This window comes from Lasiodiplodia theobromae (assembly GCF_012971845.1).
Source record: "Lasiodiplodia theobromae strain AM2As chromosome Unknown scaffold_24, whole genome shotgun sequence".
Lineage (NCBI taxonomy): Eukaryota > Fungi > Ascomycota > Dothideomycetes > Botryosphaeriales > Botryosphaeriaceae > Lasiodiplodia > Lasiodiplodia theobromae.
This window is the reverse complement of record NW_023336449.1, coordinates 470063-488474: the sequence shown is the minus strand read 5'-3', so window position 1 is coordinate 488474 and position 18412 is coordinate 470063. Positions and strand designations below refer to the sequence as shown.

Genomic DNA, 18412 nt, shown 5'->3' with positions numbered 1-18412 from the left:
ATTGAACGGCGAACATTTGCCCGCAGCGACGCTCCCTCAACCTCGAGCGCGCCACAATCTGCAGCATTTTCGTTCAAAATGGCTCGCCGAGTTGCACGGAGTTCGGCCTCCGCTTCCAAGCCGCGCACCGCACGCAAGAAGAACCAGAAGCGCGGCCTCGACGCCTTTACTATTGCCGAGCGCGAAGTTGGCGACAACACCAAGATTCGCCAGCACCGCCTGGGTGAAGCCGAGGACGACAACCCCCGCCGCAAGCGCCAACGCGTTGACCACGATGACGAGGCCAGCGAAGAAGACGACCGCCCTTCGAGGCCCCGTAAGAAATCCGCCAAGGGCCGTTTTGACGAACTGGATGTCAGCGAAGGCAGCGACTCCGATGGCAACACTTGGCGCATGGGCGAGGTCGACGAGGAAGACGACAGCGACATAGACAGTGACGAGGCCTTTGACGAGAGTGATGAGGAGAGGTTTGCCGATTTCTCATTTCGCGGTAGCTCCACCAACAAGGCGAAGAAGGGCAAGACCAAGGCTGCGAGGCCAGTGGACGAGGATGGCGACATTGATCTCGACGAGGACGAGGAGGGCGATGAAGAGGACAGCGACGACGATTCGCTAGGCTCTGAGGCTGTCGATTTGGCGCAAATGCTCGACGACTATGAGGAAGAGCAAAACCAGGCCAAATCGAAGGGCAAGAGGTCGAACAAGCAGCGGAATAACGTCGACGACGACAGCGAACAGGATGACTCCGACGAAGACGACGAGGAGGATGAGGAAAGCGAAGCCTCTGATTTCCAGATGTCGGACGGCGAGGACGACGATAGGGACGAGGGCAAGCTTTCCCAACTTCAAGACTTCATTTCAACTATCTCGCAAGGCCCCGAGACGAAAAACAAGAAAGGTCGTGCGGAGGACATTCACGAAGGCACGGCACCATCGGAATTTGGGGTTGGTGCTTCGCAGAAGCTCGACATTGGAGACCTCCTCGCTGGAACCAACGACCCCAATGCGAAGAAGATCATAAAGATGCTCAAAGACAACAAATCATCAACCCGCAAGGGTATTCCAGGCAAATTGGAGGCGCCTTTGCCCAAACGTCAGCAGGACAAGCTGGACCGTGCTGTTGCGAACGAGAAAGCCAAAGAAACGCTCGAACGCTGGGTTGATACGGTCAAACAGAACAGGCGGGCCGAACATATCTCGTTCCCCATCAGGGATCCCGATGCGCAGGAGCCTTTGGGAACTAAAGCTTTTCTCCCCATCTCGGCCTCGAAGCCGGCCAATGACCTGGAGAGCACCATCCAATCAATCATGGAAGAAAGCGGCTTGTCAGTAGGAAAGAAGTCGGAAGACCAGATTGCCGAATTTGAGGAGCTCCAAACGAACAAAATGCCCATAGAGGAGGTCATGGCTAGACGTGCAGAGCTTCGCAAGGCTCGAGACCTTCTATTCCGGGAGGAAGTGCGCGCCAAGCGACTAAAGAAAATCAAGTCCAAGTCCTACCGCCGCGTTCACCGAAAGGAACGGGAACGCCTTGAAGAGCAAGAGCGGCAAGCTCTTGCTGAGGCTGGCGTTGATATTTCGGATGAGGAACGAGAGCGCAACGACCGCCGCAGGGCTGAGGAGCGCATGGGAGCGAAACATCGTGAGAGCAAGTGGGCGAAGGGCATCAAGGCTACGGGTCGAGCTGCGTGGGACGAAGACGCGCGTGAAGGTTTGACTGAGATGGCCCGCCGTAACGAGGAACTTCGTCGCCGGATCGAAGGCAAGGATGTACGGGACGAGGAGGAGGAGGAGGATGTGACCGATCTCAGCAGCGAAGATGATGACGAAGGCGACTCATATGCTGATGAGGCTCGGAGGCTGAGGCGTCAGCTGGACCGTGTTGATGCGGCGGATTCAGCTGAAGGTGGTGGCCTTTCCAAACTTGCTGGATTGAAATTCATGCAGCGCGCTGAGGCAGCACAAAAGGCACGCAATGATGAAGACATTGAGCGCGTGAGGCGGGAGCTGGCAGTAGAGGACGGCGAGAAGGAATTCGAGGATGATTTTGACCAGCCTCAATCGATCGGACGGAAGGTTTTCGGCCCATCATCCAACAAAGGAACTCAACCAAGCAAGAAACCGGTCAGGAACGAATTCGAAGAGCAGCCTGGATCGGACGATGAAGCGGACGAGGACGATGAGGTCAAGTTCGTTCTTGACAGCAAGAACCAGCAGTCAAAAGCGCAAAACAAACAGAAGAAATCCCAAAAGGGAGGATTGAATCGCAACATGACTTTGGCCAGGCAACCTTCGGAGGAGCCGCAGGACAATTTGTGGCTGGCCGGCCCTAGCAAGGGAGACACAAAGTCGAAATCCACGTCACGCAAAGGAACATCATCTGGTTCTGGGCCAACGCTGGATGTATCAGGAAGCGTTACTTCAAACACGACCGCGCAACCAAAGGCGAAGGTGAAGGCTACGGAAGCACCAGCTCCAACAGATGCAGATGGCTGGACAGTAGTCACCTACCGCAACCAAGAAGGCTCGGACGAGGAGTCGGAGCAGGAACCCGAAAATCCCTTCGTTCTCAGAAAGGAGTCGCTGGTCGAGAAAGCATTTGCAGGCGATGAGGTTGCAGAGACGTTCGAGGCCGAGAAGCGTGCTATCGAGAAGGAAGAGGGTGACAAGGTCATCGACAATACATTACCTGGATGGGGAAGCTGGACCGGCGACGGTCTCAGCAAACGGGACAAGAAGCGCACCACGAGACGTTTCTTGACAACGGAGAAGGGCGTGGAGAAGGACAAGCGCAAGGACGCCAAGCTCAAGAATGTGATCATGAACGAGAAGCGTGTGAAGAAAAACGCCAAGTACATGGCGTCATCTTTGCCCTTCCCGCATGAATCCAAGCAGGTGTACGAGTCGACACTGCGGCGACCGCTGGGCCCAGAATTCAATACCAAGCAGGTGTTCCAGGACAGCACAAAGCCGCGGGTCATGGTCAAGCCAGGCGTTGTCATCAAGCCCTTGTCAAAGCCACTTGCTTAGCCTTTTGTGGGGTGTTTCTTTCTTTTGGGAGGGGTTTCGCAACGCAAGACTTGTCGCAACGACAACATCCAGATAGAGAAATGCAGGGCGTTATGCGGAGAAACTTAGAGGCAGGCAGCAGAGCTGAGCCATGTATTACTGAGAATGGATTTGTGGTACACGTTCCAATGAAGCGGTCAGAATGCATGACCCAGCCACCGTGATACAGACTTCTCCTGCGGTGAATGTCTGACCGCAGGCTTCACTTTCTTCACCACAACGGCTAAAATGAAGGCGAGACGAATGGCAATTGGGCGTTCGCTATGGTGGTGGGAGACATTGGCAAGGGCTTGGATTCGCCCAGATGTGGCGTCCAGGTATTGCGATCATATGCGGTTGCTTTTTCGAGGCAGTCAACTGACGGCGGGGCTCACCGCAGCGGGCCGAGGACTCTATGGCGGTCCGGTGCCTGGCGGCGATCTGTTTGCCGGGTGCATCGGCAGCGTGTGATCACCCCGGCCGGTTCGTCATGAGCGCGCCACTCGTGCCACATCCGCACGAGAGGCTTCAACCTCGCTCTCGTTCCCTGTCGATTGGATCGTGTGGCCTGGGGCCGAGAAACGCCGAACGTGCACGATGGGCGGCGGACGAGCAAACCAACGCCGGCAAAGCGGCAAGCGGGCAGCCCGCAGAGCTCGGCGACGGCCCGCCTGATGATGCAAACAGCTCCGCCGCGCCTGGTTTCTACGGTCATGCATTGCGCCAGCGCGTACAGACAGCAGGAGGCCGCAAGAGACCTCCTCGTTTCCATATAAGGAGGCCAGATTGCCCGGATTGAGGGCGAGACAGAGACGTAGTTCCAGCAAGAGAGTTCTCGTATCACCAGCAAACCATCGACGGCCACACCCGCATTCCGCCCCCCAGCCCGTCGCCCCGGTTCCCTGCAAACCAGGGAGACAGTAGAATCCCGTGAGCGCTTCCCGGGTCGCTGCAGGCTGCGTCTGCACGAGTAGAGTCCGGTGAACGGCAATGCTAACCAGAAGCTGCAGGTGCGGTCATCCTCCCTTTCCGCGCCGGGTAGCTGCGCAGGCAATCTGGCCACGCCCAGCGAGTGAGCTTCCAGAGCCCGTGTGTCACCACCTCAGCCCTACGGCCGGCAGCCCGCATAACCCGGCTGCATCCTGCGAATTAAGGTACGGTACCACGCGCACCGTCTTCTTGGCTGCGTTGCCTCTCCCACCCCACAGCATTCCCCTTGGCTTTCCCCTTCAGGCGCCCGTCCATCTCCATATTTTCTCTTGCCTCTTGCCTATTCTCTGCAATGTCTCAATCACCGCGCTTCATCTATTTTTCTTTGTTTCTTGGCTCCCTGGACTGCTGGTCTGCTGATGGCTTCGCCTGATTCGTACCGCCGGTACAAAATATCATGGCTTCATCTCGCTTGAGAGTTTAAAGGAGCAGAGGATACCAATGAATCCTTGCTTGCCCTCTTCACGGTCCGCCGCTCTCCGCATTGCACCTTATTTGGCCTTCCAATTCCGGTTTAAACCGTCTTCTCGGCCCACATTCAGCAGTTTCGTCTCTTGCGCAATCCAACCTTAACCGCCGCTTGGGGTCGGCTTGGAGCGCCGTTAGGGATGCCCTGTGGCAGTTGCGCCCTGAAGAATAAAAGCATCTTCGTTCCTGGCGATTGGGTTTTCTGCACCTTCTTCCTACCGCTGTCACTCCTTCGTCCATTCCTTGTCTGCTGTTTCCTTTCTTGGCACTAGCCCCAACAACTTATTCTTCTTCCCTGCCAGAGCTTCAACATGGCGTCTTCATCTTCTTTTTCCTTTCCGTCCCCTGTTAAAATGCATCGCTTCGTCGCGGGAGTTGCCGTCTTTCTGACCGCCATGCAGTTTCCAGGCGCAGCGAGCCATCCGCTGGCCGAGCCGCAGCAGCTGAGAGACAGTACGTATTTGGCAAGCGTGCCACCAACAGAGCAACAGGGCCAGGAACCAACTCCTGTCTGCAACGACACCCTGCCATTGACCGTCACGAAAACTATTTACGCTGCTTCATACCATCTAATATCCTCAAGCTCATTAACGACCGCTAACGCGGAATCCTCTTGCTCTACTTCAGGCTATCCCAACCTACTGTCGTCCTTTTCCGCAATCCTTACGCCCGCCTCCACTCCTACGACTCCTACGGTTATTTCTACGCCTTCAGTCCTCTCTATCGGCGCTACCGCTTCGCCCATCCTACAGTCTATTGCTCCACCTCTCGAACCTCAACCGTCCGGCGTTGTCCACACCTCGCTCGAGTATTATCCCCAAGTTACCACTGGGAACCCGTGGAACCGAGTCCGTAAGTGTCTCACTACCCCAGATGTTTCCATTCTTGATTCATCGCGTAAATGCTCGGCTCGCTTCATCCACTTGGTCGGAGTGTCCGAAGATTATAATCTCCCCACAGCCTTTGACCCCACGAATAGTTCTGATCTGAGTGCTGATGACGCATATCAGAGCCTTCTCCTGCCCCCAACGTCTCCGCGTGCAGATCCAACTACAGTCGCCCTCTGACACCTGGATACAAACCGAATCCCAACTCCTACCCTTACGCTCCAGCCAGAATGGATTCCTCTAACCTCTTCGTCGCTGTCCCGGGTAATGCCTCGATTCCCGAGCAGATCACACCACGTGCCCCTCATCCCCAGGGCTTCGCGGGAATCGAGAATGCTGGCACAAGTCCGATTCAGACCAACAAGTTCTATGCCAACATGTTCCTTGGCCAGCGTAATCAGAGCGTCTGGACTCACCCCTACTCTGTCTCGCAGGCCATTGGACAAGTGCCTGCCCACAGTTACGGGCTTGCAGTCTCACACATCGACCGGTCGCAGCTTGCATTTGGCCCCGACACACCACAGGGGAGCAAGCGTTACTTCATTTCACCGATCGGCATTCAGTCACTCATCCTCTCCGCCACAGAGATCGGTCCCGAGGCCAACCTCACGCTCGATTCTCTTCAGGACATGTCTGTCAATGCCAACCTTTCGCCGAGAGCAGGGGCTCCGCCTATCATCACCTTCCCGCTCGTTCAAGGAATGGGCTTCGTCACAGCTATCTACAAGAACGCGCAGCCGAGCATCGACTCTGGCGTCTTCTATCGGAACGTCAGCGGTCCCTTCCAAGTCGGAAGCAGCTACAAGTACAGCATACTTCTGAATGATGGCAAGAACTGGGTCCTCTACGCCACTCCTGACAGCAACAATGGTGCCCCTGTTTTCTCTCTGAACACCAACACTACACTCACTGGACCACAGGGTTGGAGCGGCATTATCCAGGTGGCCAAGAACCCTGCTGGTACAGATGGTGAAGCTGTCCTCGACAGGTCTGCTGGTGTCTATCCCGTCTCGGTCGACATCTTTGGGAGCGCCAGCGGGTCAACTGCTCAGTACGGATTCACCTTTGGCAAGGCCGGCAATGTCGCAAAGACGTTGTTGATGTATGCACTGCCGCACCACGTGCAGAGTTTTGACGGTATTACTTCTGCAAATAAAACGATGCTTGCGTTGAACACAACAACCAAGGGAATTGCGACTGGAGTTGCTGCAGACCGCTGGACTATGGTTGAAGAGAACGTTCCCATCGACATGAGCTTCGGTCCGTGGGCGCTTGGTAGAGGCAATGTCGCCTCGATCAATTCGGCTACCGTCCAGTGTGCCATCGCAACCGCTGCCGGGACGGAACTCCAACAGGACATACCGGCACAGACGAACCTGGATTCCATGTACTTCAGCGGTAAGGGTCTGGCCAAGTTTGCGACAATCATCTATGCTGCCCGTGATTTGGCAGGTGACTCTGCAGTCGCCAGTCAGGGGCTCGAAAAGCTAAAGGCAGCTTTCGATGTGTTTGTCAGCAATCAGCAGAGACATCCACTTGTATACGACAACTCTTGGAAGGGTGTTGTTTCCAGTGCTGGCTACGATGATCCAAACGTGGATTTCGGCAACACATACTACAATGATCATCACTTCCATTACGGCTACCAGTAAGTATCCCCAGGTTGGGATTGGTATCTTGTTGCAAATTCTAACATTCATTCTCTTCTCATCAAGTGTGTACACGGCTGCGATCATTGGATACCTGGATCCATCTTGGCTCACTGAGAGGAACGTCCATTATATCAACACGTTGGTGAGGGACTTCGCAAATCCAATTCGGGGGGAGCGATTCCCGTTCAGCCGTTCTTTTGATTGGTTCCAGTAAGTCACACGGCCGCCTGTGATACGGAGAAATGACACTCACGAGTAGCAGTGGACACAGTTGGGCAAAAGGGCTCTTTGAATCTGCAGACGGCAAAGATCAGGAATCTTCCTCTGAGGTAGGTGGATACACATTCTTGTGACTAGCGTTATACTCAACGCGCACGCAGGATTCGTTTGCTTCGTACGGCTTGAAGTTGTGGGGCAAGGTCATCGGAGATGTAAACATGGAAGCACGAGGTAAGCACATGGTCACAAAACCGTGTGGTCATTCTGGGAGTGCTAATGCCGGCCTTTCCAAAGCGAGCCTGATGCTGGCCATTCAGAATCGCAGCTTCAACAACTACTTCCTGATGCAGAGCACGAACGCAATCCAACCACCGGAGATTATCGGCAACAAGGTGACTGGGATCCTGTTCGAGAATAAAATCGACTGGGCTACGTACTTTAGCGACGCTTGGTGGTGCAAACAGGGGTGAGTATGCTGCGACGCTGGGACTCAAGCAGACTTGACTGATGTGAGAGATGCAGGATCCACATGATCCCGGTGCACGTCCCGTCGGCCTATATTCGCAAGCCAGAGTTTGTGGAAGAGGAGTTCGACACATTCATGAGCAACGGCCGTATTGCGGAGGCCGAGGGCGGTTGGAGAGGGCTGCTGGAGTCCAACTTGGCACTCGTCAAACCGGCAGAAGCGTACGACTTTTTCGCGGACCCGGAATTTAACACGACACTCCTCGATGGCGGAGCTAGTCTTACGTGGTACCTGGCTTACACGGCAGCACTTGCGGGAATGTGAGAAGTGACAGGTCGGACGGATCGACTCTCTTTTATTACTTCTAATCCTTTCACTTATGAACCTTGTGTCTTCTTTTTCTTCTGCTGGGACATTGACCAGCCTCTGCCGATCCTTGAACCTAGATAGCAGCTTCTTTTTTTTTTCTTGTCACGCTTGTATTTAGTATACACCCTCGCGTATTGATAGACAGGCTCCTAGGGTAGAGATTATAGGCACAAGCATATTCGTCTCAATTACAAGACCTAGATTCGATGTGTGCAATTGATTCGCTCTCCCAAGTAGGTGGAAAGCGGAGGCGAGGATCGAGATCGGTTGCGTGGAAGCACGAATCGCACGACGACGTCATCGAAGCTGCGAGACGTTTCGACGCAGCGCTCTGTGCACGGAGAAGGCACAGGCAACAAAGATAAAGGAGTGGCCACGATGCGACGTGTCAATTGTTGTCTCGCGTTGAAGGGTGATGCAGCAGGAGGAAGCGGGGCCAATTTGACGCGGTCAGGTGATGACGCGGCGACAGAGACGCGCCCGTACACAAGCCGGTCGCAGCGGCAGGTTGGCAGAGGCTGCCGCCCCACACTCTCTCGTCTACACCGACCAACCTCCACCCCAGTATACTTCTCCTCCCGTCCCATCCCCATCCCTCTGGCTCCGTTTAATCTTATTTCGCCGGCGGCACGCATCCCGACGTGGTGCTACACGGGCACGCCAGACGCTTCGCCTCCGCTAGGCCCTGGCAGCCGACCCGCAGGGTCCAAGCGAGCAGGCGCGGAAGACGGGTGCTCGCACGCTCGACCTTCCTGCTGGCTTCAAAGCGGCTGAATACGGGGGTTGCAATTGGATGGTGAGCGTAGGTGGGGCGTGTGTGTGGTGAGTCTTGCGTTTTCATTTTTGCTTCCCTGTCAATCTCTGTAATATCGCCTTCGCCGGCAATGTGGCGCATACTGTTTGTTTCGCCGGCTGTTTGCACGGCGCGAAACAAGCTGGGCTGTTTCGAACAAGCCGTTGTCTTTGACTAGTGCCATTCACGTGGCAGGTGGCGAGCGTCCGCAGCCAACTTGTAGAACGTTCGATTTTCATTTTCAAGCAAATGATTTCAGACTTTAAATATTCTCCTTCGCCGCCATTCTCAACCTTGCACTAATTCCTCAGTGTTTAACACTTACGGCGGGCTTCTCTTCATTCATACACACGATACATCCATTGACGGCTAAAATTCGTACTACCACCGGCTGGAAGATCATATCGACATGTCTGCGCCAAGAGGTCGTGGTGGAGGTGGCGGTCGTGGACGAGGCGGTGGTCCAGGTGGCAGCAGCAGGGGAGGGGACAGCAGCAGCGGCTCTGGCAGTCGTGGCACCTCTTTTCGCGGCAGGCGTCCCTTCGAATCCACCAGCGGTTCGCGAGGTTCGTCTTCCCGTGGAGGCTCGCCACAACGTGGAGGCCCTGGTGGTTTTAACAAGCGCTCTCAGTCAGCTCCGGCCGCTATCTTTGGGTAAGTTTGTTGCTGAGCATACATGACTTTGCTGATACTGACTACCGATTTTAGCGATCCAAACAGGGTTCCCCAGCCGGATCAGAATGTGACGAAGACCGAGAACACAGTGGTCAAGGACCTTTCGACGTCCTTCGCTCGCATCTCAACCGAGGACAAGCTCGCCAGGCGTCCCGACTACGGCACTTGTGGTCGTGAGACCATCGTCTACACTAATTACTTCCCGCTGCACGTTGCTGCACAATGTCCCGACATATACCGCTATGCCGTGTCCTTCCAACCCGAAGAGCAGGCAAAACGCAAGAAGAGGAGGTACATTGAGATCTTGCTCCAGGATCCCGTTTTCCAGGGAGTCATGGTCGCAACCGACTATTCCCAGGTCATCGTTACCAACAAAAGAGTACCTCTGAGCGAAGGCACGCATAACCGCAAGGCCATTGAAGTCCAATGGTACCCTCCTGACGGTGAGCCCATCTCGGAGTCTGACGAATCCGAGAAGGCTCAAGTGGCTCGCAAGAAGGCCACGAAGACTCTTCTAGTTGAGGAACTCGGTACGGTTTCTCTCCTTGAACTAATCAAGTCGTTGACATCCACCGGCGCCGGCGCCTACTATCCGCTAAAGGATGAGGCAATCCAAGCTCTCAACGTCATCCTGGCTCGCGGCCCGCACGTTGCTCAGAACATGGTTGCAGTAGGCCAGAACAAGTTCTATCCGGTGGGAAAGCACCCGCTCACCGAAGCATGGAGCCTCTCAGAGGGCTTGCAGGCCCTACGCGGCTACTTCTCGAGTGCGCGGACTAGTGTGAACCGCATCTTGGTCAACATCAACGTGTCGACCTCTGCCTTCTACAAACCTGGTAACCTGCTCGAACTCATGCAGGATTACCTCGGCCCCACCAACAGGAGTCCAAGCCATCTCATGAAGCTCGAGGCTTTCCTGAGACTCCTTCGTGTTGAAACTCATTACATGTTGGCGAGGGACGGCAGTGGCAAACGGATTCGCAAGATCAAGACGATTTACGGCCTTGCGCGATCGAACAACGACTCGAAAGGGACTTGGCCCCACGCTGCCAATGCGCAGCAAGTCAAGTTCAGCTACACCGATCCCGATGGCAAGGTGTCTTTGATCTCCGTGGAAGAATACTACGCCCGTGTCCACCAAATTACTCTCAAGGTTCCAACATCCCCGGTTGTCAACGTCGGTAACCGCGACAACCCATCGTACATCCCTCCGGAGTTGTGTGAAGTCCTTCCTGGCCAGGTCGCTGGACGGATGTTGAGCGCCAACCAGACCCGCCTGATGATTGAGTTTGCAGCAAGGCCGCCCAATCACAATGCTACCTCAATCACCCAGCAGGGGTTGGAGGTGATGCAGGTCAAACAGAACGATGCGCTCTCGGCCTTCGGCATCAACATTGGTGGCAATCTGCTTACAGTTCAGGCCCGCATCTTGCCTGTTCCCAAATTGCAGTACGCTGGCAAGGAGCAGCAACCGGAAAATGGCAAGTGGAATCTGGCCCGCGTCAGGTACACCAAGCCGGCAGCAATCCAATCTTGGGGATGTTTGGTTATCGAAGAACGCGGTAGGCCGATTTTCCAGTCTCAAGAGCAGGCCTTGGACTTGGTCAGCACCTTCAAGTCCGCCCTTCAGTCGTACGGCCTTCGGATGGACGATCCTCAGCCGCCTGCGAAGATCGCCATTTCTTGGCCGTACAATGCCAGCGAAATCACCGAGGTTGTCTCCGCCAAGCTCGCGCAGATGGTCAAGATGCGCATTGGCTTGCTGCTGGTCCTGCTTCCTTCGGACAATACCGTGTTGTACGATACGATCAAGTACCAGGGAGACGTCCGCTTCGGCGTTGCTACCGTATGCACCATCGCGAAGAAGATTCTCAACCAGCGCGGCCAGGCCCAATACATGGCAAACGTCGGCTTGAAGTTCAACTTGAAATGCGGTGGTGTCAACCATGACATGCGCATTCAGCAATTGGCGCCACTTGACAACAAAACGATCCTCATTGGAATCGACGTATCGCACCCTGTTCCCGGCAGTTCGGACAGTGCGCCCAGCATCACTGGTGTTGTCGGCTCGGTTGATTCACAGTTCAACAACTACCCGGCTTCGATCCGTACGCAGACTGGTCGTCAAGAGATGGTCGATTCGAACGACCTGACTGAGATGATTGTCGAGCGTTTCGAACTCTGGAGGAAGCGCAACGGAAACACCCTCCCCAACAAGGTCATTGTTTACCGTGATGGTGTTTCAGAAGGCCAGTACCCGGTCGTCCTGCGCGAGGAATGGCCCAGCTTTGCTGAGGCGTACAAGAAGCTGTATGGCGCAGAAAAGAACTTCCCAAAGTCTTCCCTTGTCATCTGCACCAAGCGTGGCCACACTCGCTTTTATCCTACGAAGCCCGAAGACTCGGAAGGTCGCAATCTCAACGTAAAACCGGGCACCGTGGTCGACCGCGGCATTACCGGCGAGCGTCTGTTCGATTTCTTCTTGGTCGCTCACGCCGGACTGCAGGGCACGTCGAAGCCGGCCCACTACATCTGCTTGAGAGATGAAAACAAGCTCGGGGCCGACCAGCTTCAAAGAATCACGCACAACCTGTGTTACGTGTATGGTCGTGCCACTCGAGCTGTTTCAGTGTGCCCCCCGGCGTACTACGCCGACCTGGTGTGCGAGCGCGGACGCTCGTATCTCCACTCCTTCTTGAAAGAAAACACGAACGTCTCCTATGACCGGTCGCGCCACTGGAGTCGCGGCGTGCACGACCGGCTCAAGGACACCATGTTTTACCTGTAAAACATGGCTAATTGGTGTCTCCATTCGAAATGCTTCAACTCCCCAGCTTGAATTGCACATGGCAATTCGGCATCCCTAGAAGTCACCAGTATCCTCATGTGAGGATCCAAGCTCCAAACAACCAGACGATTCGAAATCGTAGCACGCAGCAAAAAAACAATTTAAAAATTGACTCGACCTCTTCGCGGCGGATACCCACGACGCGGATGAAGACCGAAAGCAAAAATTTTGTCATCAAGACACTTCGCTTTCAAGCCGATGGAAGTTCCGGTTGACTGAGGGCATTCAACAACACCCTTGTGTCACCCTCTCAAAACCAAAAAAAAAAAAAAAAAAAACTCTCTTTCTTTCGGACTCAGCCAAGTTTCTCATCCTACCTTTTTTTCTCTTTCGGTGATCTCGGCACTTCAACACAACCACTGCCGGGCCTTGAACCCTTTGGAACAAAGCAACGAAAAACAAAAGCCGACACAACACGATTCTGATGTTGTTGTCTATATACGGCTGACAAAAACATTGGAACGATGAAGTTGACGGGGATTTGGGAACGGTCTTTTGTATTGGATCTTATTTCTTTTCTCATGCTTGCTTTGGAATTGAGTTCAACCCAATGGACTCTCTGCGGGTGTCTGGGTCTTCAACAGATTAGACAGTTATTATTACCCGAAAGAGAATACGGCCTTTGAGGTATGTCCGCATTCGTTGAATATGCCAGGTTTGAGTGCGCAAAGTGCGATTTCGTGGCTGATGCATGTGGTTGAAAGAGCGGTAATGCCCAGAAAGAAGTATCCGTGGGTGCCGTTGCGCCACCGACGTTGAGATCTACCTTTATTACTTTGGAGCGAGCAACAAAAACGCCGCGTCTGCCTTGCCAAGTAGGGGTTAGGAGACGCTGCGCTCGCAAATATCCGAACTCGAAGCGACCGAGTCAGCTATATGTGCTTGGCTGATGGCGTGGGTTATTTGGCAGAGTGCGCTGTCCAGTATATGAGCGGTTCGGCTGGCGCGATTTGCAGCAGGGGTCCGACGCTTCGTCCAAGCTTTGGCAGCTTGCTTCCTTCGCCTTTCTTCAGGCCGCGCTGATATGCCGCCCGACTGCGCCCTCGCCAAGCGGGTAGATGCACACGTCGCGGCGGGGCGTACCTGCTGCAGGCTGCGAGTCGGGCCACGCGGAGGCCTTGCATTCGACGCTGTGAAACACTGCAGGCCGACGAATGCAAACGGCGGCCGCACGTTCGGCCGGTGCCGCACGCGGGCGGCAGGTCGAATCTCGGTGGGCGGCAAGGCGTGTGGGCGTATCGCTCGCTGGAGGTCAGCGGGATGCTTCGCGCCAAGATCGCGGATCGTCGGTCGCGAAGGCACATCCCGGCTGGCATTGTGGCAGTGCTGGAGGCCTGCGCGGCCCGCGGCGCTGATTGGCCGGGCGCCAGCGGATGATGCAGTGACATCGCCCAGCTCCAGCTCTCGCGTCGCACAGGCAAGCCGACACAGCCCTCTTCCTCCCCCCAATTCTCCCTGAAACAGCCTGGACTACGAGCGTGAACCTCCATCTCCCCCGCCTTGCTCATCACACGCATCAGCCCGCTGCCTTCTTTGCTCACCCGGGCATCTTAGCCGACAAGCCTCGCTGCTGCCCGCGCCGACTAAATAGCGCCCACCGCTGCTACGACGAAAATGGGTACGTACTCTCGTCTTTGTTGCGAAAAACTCGAGCTATTAGCGATCCCTTGGCATCCCTTGTCATGTGCTCTGGCTTGCCTTCAATTTCATCGCTTCCTCCCGAGCGCCTACGCCTCCACGCCGCTCTCAGCCAGCTCACCACGACCCCCATTGCCGAGCAACCCCAGCCACACTGAGCTTTTGTCCGATGCTGATCGCTCTTGGCCTTCCCGACAGCCCCCATCTACAAAGGCTTGCTGCAGAAGTTCCATCGCCGTCAGTCCTCTAGACTCGGCAACCTCGACCAGACGCACGCCATGCCGCACCCCGAGAACGGCACCAACGGCGACGCCGCCCCCAACGAGCACACTGCTCTGCTCTCCAATGCGCCTCAGCCCAATGGCCACCACCACCAGAAAGTCTGGGGCGAGGATGACAGCCGCTCCTACGTCCGCGTGCCGCTGCACATCGCCTACACCACCTGGATGATGCTCGCGAGCAATTACGTCAACGTGCTGCTAGTCTTCGTCCCGCTCGGAATCGTCGCCGGCATCCTGGACTGGAGCCCTACCGCCGTCTTTGTGCTTGTACGCATTTCCCGCCTCGCCCCATGCATGCCATTGCTGACCGCGTCGCGCAGAACTTCATCGCCATCATCCCGCTCGCTGCTCTGCTGAGCTTTGCGACCGAGGAGCTGTCGGCAAAGCTTGGCCAGACCATCGGTGGTCTGATGAACGCCACTTTTGGCAATGCCGTTGAACTGATTGTGAGTCGCTCTGTCGGCGCATCCCAATCTGCCCGCGCTAATCCAAATTTTCGCCCAGGTTTCCATCGTGGCTCTGAAGAATGGCGAAATCCGCATTGTCCAGTCCAGCATGCTGGGCAGCATCCTCTCAAACATCCTCCTCGTACGTCATTTCCGGTTTCAGACTCGAGGCGATGCGAAACTAACGAAACACTAGGTCCTCGGCTGCTGCTTCCTGGCCGGCGGCATCAACCACCGCGAGCAGCGCTTCAACGAGACGGTTGCCTCGACCATGTCTTCCCTTATGGCCGTCGCCAGCGCCTCCCTCATCATCCCTGCAACTCTATACGCCGCCCTGCAGTCTTCCAAGTCCAAGAGCGAAGAGCACATTCTGATCCTCTCGCACGGAACTGCCGTGATTCTGCTCATTCTCTACATCCTGTACCTTTACTTCCAGCTGAAGTCCCACTCGGACTTTTTCGATGCCGAGGCGCAGGAAGAGGAAGAGCCTGAGGAACACATTCTGGGACCTGTTGCTGCTGCTGTGGCGCTGCTCGTCGTCACTGTCATCGTTGCCGTCTGCGCCGAGTACCTCGTCGACAGCATCGACTCGATTGTCGAGACCGCTCACATCTCCAAGACTTTCATCGGCTTGGTCTTGCTTCCGATTGTTGGAAATGCGGCCGAGCACGTCACGGCTGTTGTTGTTGCCTACAAGGATAAGATGGATTTGGCCATTAACGTTGCCATTGGCAGCTCCATGCAGATTGCGCTTTTCGTCACTCCTTTTATGGTCCTTCTCGGCTGGATCATGGGCCAGCCCATGACTCTGCACTTCCAGACTTTCGAGACGGTGGTTTTCTTCCTCAGCGTTCTGGTCGTCAACTACCTCATCCAGGATGGAAAGAGCAACTACCTCGAGGGCGCAATGTGCATTGGCACCTATATCATCATTGCTCTGGCTTTCTTCGTCTACCCCGATGACGCCGGCGACATCACCAAGTTCTTCCAGGCTCTCGTTGGGAGCTCCTCTTAATTTTCTTTACAATCGTCTCCTGGATATGAGATGAACTGAAAAGATCTATTTTTAAGGGTACCTATACAGGCTACAGGTACCCAGCCGCCCGCTCGAATTATTGTTAACAATGCGGTGGCTCGGTTCACCAAGGCCGGTTTTCCTTTCGAGGTATTGTCTTAACGAAGGCCAATTTCTAAGTTGGATATACCCGGGGTTTTGATCACTCGACAGATGACTCTTTTTTTGCCTATCGATTGCACTTTCAATGACTGCTAGCACAACTGCTTTTCGTTATCACTATACGTCCACAAATCCTCCATTTGGATTGCAATGCCGAAAGTTCCCTTCAGCTGCTTGTTCTTACTCTGAAACACAAATTTCTTTGATTTGCGTGCGTTTGTTTTTGTCTTTGCATCCCACTCTACAGTCTTTCAGTTGACCAAAAGGAGTCGACCAGGCGCAAACCCGATTTTGCACTGCTACCACGTTAGGATCTCTTTGCCAAATTACTCGGAGATGGGTGGGTGGCGAGATGTCGTGCAGTGGACTTCCGGTGGACTTCTGGTGACTGCGGAGGGGGGTGACTTACTGGACACGAGGCTGGCCCATGTAAGATACCGCTGTACGGTGGGAGGAAAATTCGATTGTTTTGAGGGATTGGTTTGTAGATAGCGGAGCACGGATGGAATGATTAGCGAGCCTTTGCAGATAAGAGCGGAAAAAGAAAAGAAAAAAGATTACAGAAAATGAGGAATATGCTTCTGGCTCGTGGTATTTGATGGTTGGTGGTGTTTTGTGATGTTTGGTTTCGCAATTGATATCATTGGCTCAACGTCCACGCGGCGAGACTTCAGTTGTTGGACGCATGCTCCCTCAAGCCGAAGGATCTGTGGTCTAGTGAACGGAGATATGATTCTGAACAATTCCATCTGAGTCAGGCCAAGATTATTTCCATGCACGACTGGCCTTAAGGCCTGGAGGTGGCTGGGTTGCGTTCTCGCTTTCTCTCAGCTTTGATCATCTGCCTCCCATCTACATCAGGAAAGCATGAGAACCATGGGTACTAACTAACAGACAGACAAGGCTGAACGAATTGGGCCGACCCTGCATTGGAAGCCCGATTGACCCACTCTGAGTTGAGGGTCGCCCGGCTGACCGGTGCCGAAAAAAGAAAGCCAAGAAGGAGTGGTAGGGCCCAGAGTTTACACTTTTGATATGGCGTTTCTGACTTCCGGTCAAGTTCCAAGTTGACAATGATGTCTGTAGGGTGTTGTGTTGGTCGTCAACGTTTGACGCAGGGGCAAGCTGGGGAACGGCAGCTAAGTGCTTGAGTGAGTGCAAGCCGACTTTCTTCCGGTTGGACGCCCTAGTGATTGATGTGCAGCTATTTTATTACATTGGCTATGATAACAGATTTCAAAGCCTGTCAGGCGGTACTCTTGGCCCAAGATTGTGGAAGGAAAGGCGAGGGCAACGTGGCAGCCTCGTCGCTTGCTGCTCCGAGCTTGATGATCGAGTGGGTGGTAGAGCGGGGGGTTTGCAGCTTAGTGGACAGGGTTGCACATCAAAGACCGGGCGAGAAGCAAGTAGGTAGACGATAGGCTTGGCGGGGCGTTAGAGAGGGGAGATAAGGCAAACGGGGCGAGGTGCATTAATGCGCAGATGCGTGCTCTATTGGGGTTGCACTGCGGCACGGGCAGGCAGCCGTCAACACACGTCTCGTTCCGGTGAGGTGATCTCGGTTGGCATATCGGTAGTCTCTCGGGGTCTGCCCCTGAGCAAGTCTACTCGAGCGGGGCGGGTGGACGAAAGGCAGGACTGGTTGATCGTCTCCAATAAAAGTGTCGATGTGTGTGAAACATTCCCCACGGCAGAGCAGCGGTCCCCGATCGCGTGGCTGGCGTGCGAGCGGAGACGGTTGAATTTCCGTGAGCTATATTGATGGGAGCCGGGGGCACGGATCGGAAGCCGACCGGTGGGTCACTGACGGGACGACGGAATGCGGAAGGGAGCGGCAGGGCGCAGAGAATCGTCCGGGCGAGGCCAGCAGTAAATGGAGATCACGGTCAGTGCTCCGCTGGATGGCTGGCTCGCTGGAGCTTGCGAGATGCCGTTGGCGTGAGGACTCCACCGGCTCTGCGTCGGGCAGCTAGCGGTGGTGATGGGGGGGCCTTTTTGCTGGACTGCCGCGCGGGACGCGCCGGCGACTTGTTCTGCCTAAGGCAGCACTTGTGCTGTCGAACCGCCAGAGGATGCGGGCCGGCGAGGGTAGGAAATGCATGTCAGCGGGTTGCAGTTCCTGGAAATTGCTGGCTGGCCAACAATGGCTCGCATCGAGGCAGCTCTGCGCGCTTCGAGTCTTGCGAGCAGCAGTCGAGGCGCCGCAGCCGCCGCGCTATTCGCCGGCGGCCACGATGCGCTCCGTGCGCGCTGCTGGAAGGTTGCGCAAGCTTAACCGCGGCTGGCGCTGCCCGCGTCACCAAGCCCGCGCTGGAATTGTCTCTTCGCCAAACACTACACACTACCTGCGCCCCAGATTGCCCCAAAATGTCCATAAAGTTAGTATATCCCCCTTCCTGATCCCACGGCCGCATCTCCAAGCCCCTCGCCGGCGCCGCTCCACTCTGCCTGCTGC

At 55.2% G+C, this 18412-nt stretch overlaps 4 protein-coding genes across 4 annotated transcripts; all 4 read left to right on the top strand.

Annotated features, from left to right (window-relative positions):
• Nucleotides 1-78: 78 nt before the first annotated feature.
• LTHEOB_7902 (Small nucleolar ribonucleoprotein complex subunit utp14) lies at nucleotides 79-3030 on the top strand (the record flags this gene model as incomplete). Its single annotated transcript, XM_035517320.1, has 1 exon — nucleotides 79-3030. The coding sequence occupies one exon, from the start codon at nucleotides 79-81 to the stop codon at nucleotides 3028-3030; it is 2952 nt and encodes a 983-aa protein (XP_035370921.1).
• Nucleotides 3031-4859: 1829 nt separating this feature from the next.
• LTHEOB_7901 (Glycoside hydrolase family 81) lies at nucleotides 4860-8054 on the top strand (the record flags this gene model as incomplete). The annotated part of the gene is made up of 10 exons (XM_035517319.1): nucleotides 4860-4959; nucleotides 5134-5358; nucleotides 5517-5839; nucleotides 5891-6530; nucleotides 6606-7041; nucleotides 7109-7255; nucleotides 7308-7374; nucleotides 7426-7495; nucleotides 7559-7730; nucleotides 7787-8054. The coding sequence occupies 10 exons, from the start codon at nucleotides 4860-4862 to the stop codon at nucleotides 8052-8054; spliced, it is 2448 nt and encodes an 815-aa protein (XP_035370920.1).
• A 1247-nt stretch (nucleotides 8055-9301) lies between these two features.
• Nucleotides 9302-12355, top strand: LTHEOB_7900 (RNA interference and silencing protein; the record flags this gene model as incomplete). The annotated part of the gene is made up of 2 exons (XM_035517318.1): nucleotides 9302-9546; nucleotides 9601-12355. The coding sequence occupies 2 exons, from the start codon at nucleotides 9302-9304 to the stop codon at nucleotides 12353-12355; spliced, it is 3000 nt and encodes a 999-aa protein (XP_035370919.1).
• Nucleotides 12356-14029: 1674 nt separating this feature from the next.
• On the top strand, nucleotides 14030-15795 carry LTHEOB_7899 (Vacuolar calcium ion transporter h(+) exchanger; the record flags this gene model as incomplete). The annotated part of the gene is made up of 5 exons (XM_035517315.1): nucleotides 14030-14033; nucleotides 14252-14601; nucleotides 14655-14780; nucleotides 14839-14922; nucleotides 14977-15795. 5 exons carry the CDS (start codon nucleotides 14030-14032, stop codon nucleotides 15793-15795), a joined length of 1383 nt encoding a protein of 460 aa, XP_035370918.1.
• Between the last annotated feature and the right edge of the window lie 2617 nt (nucleotides 15796-18412).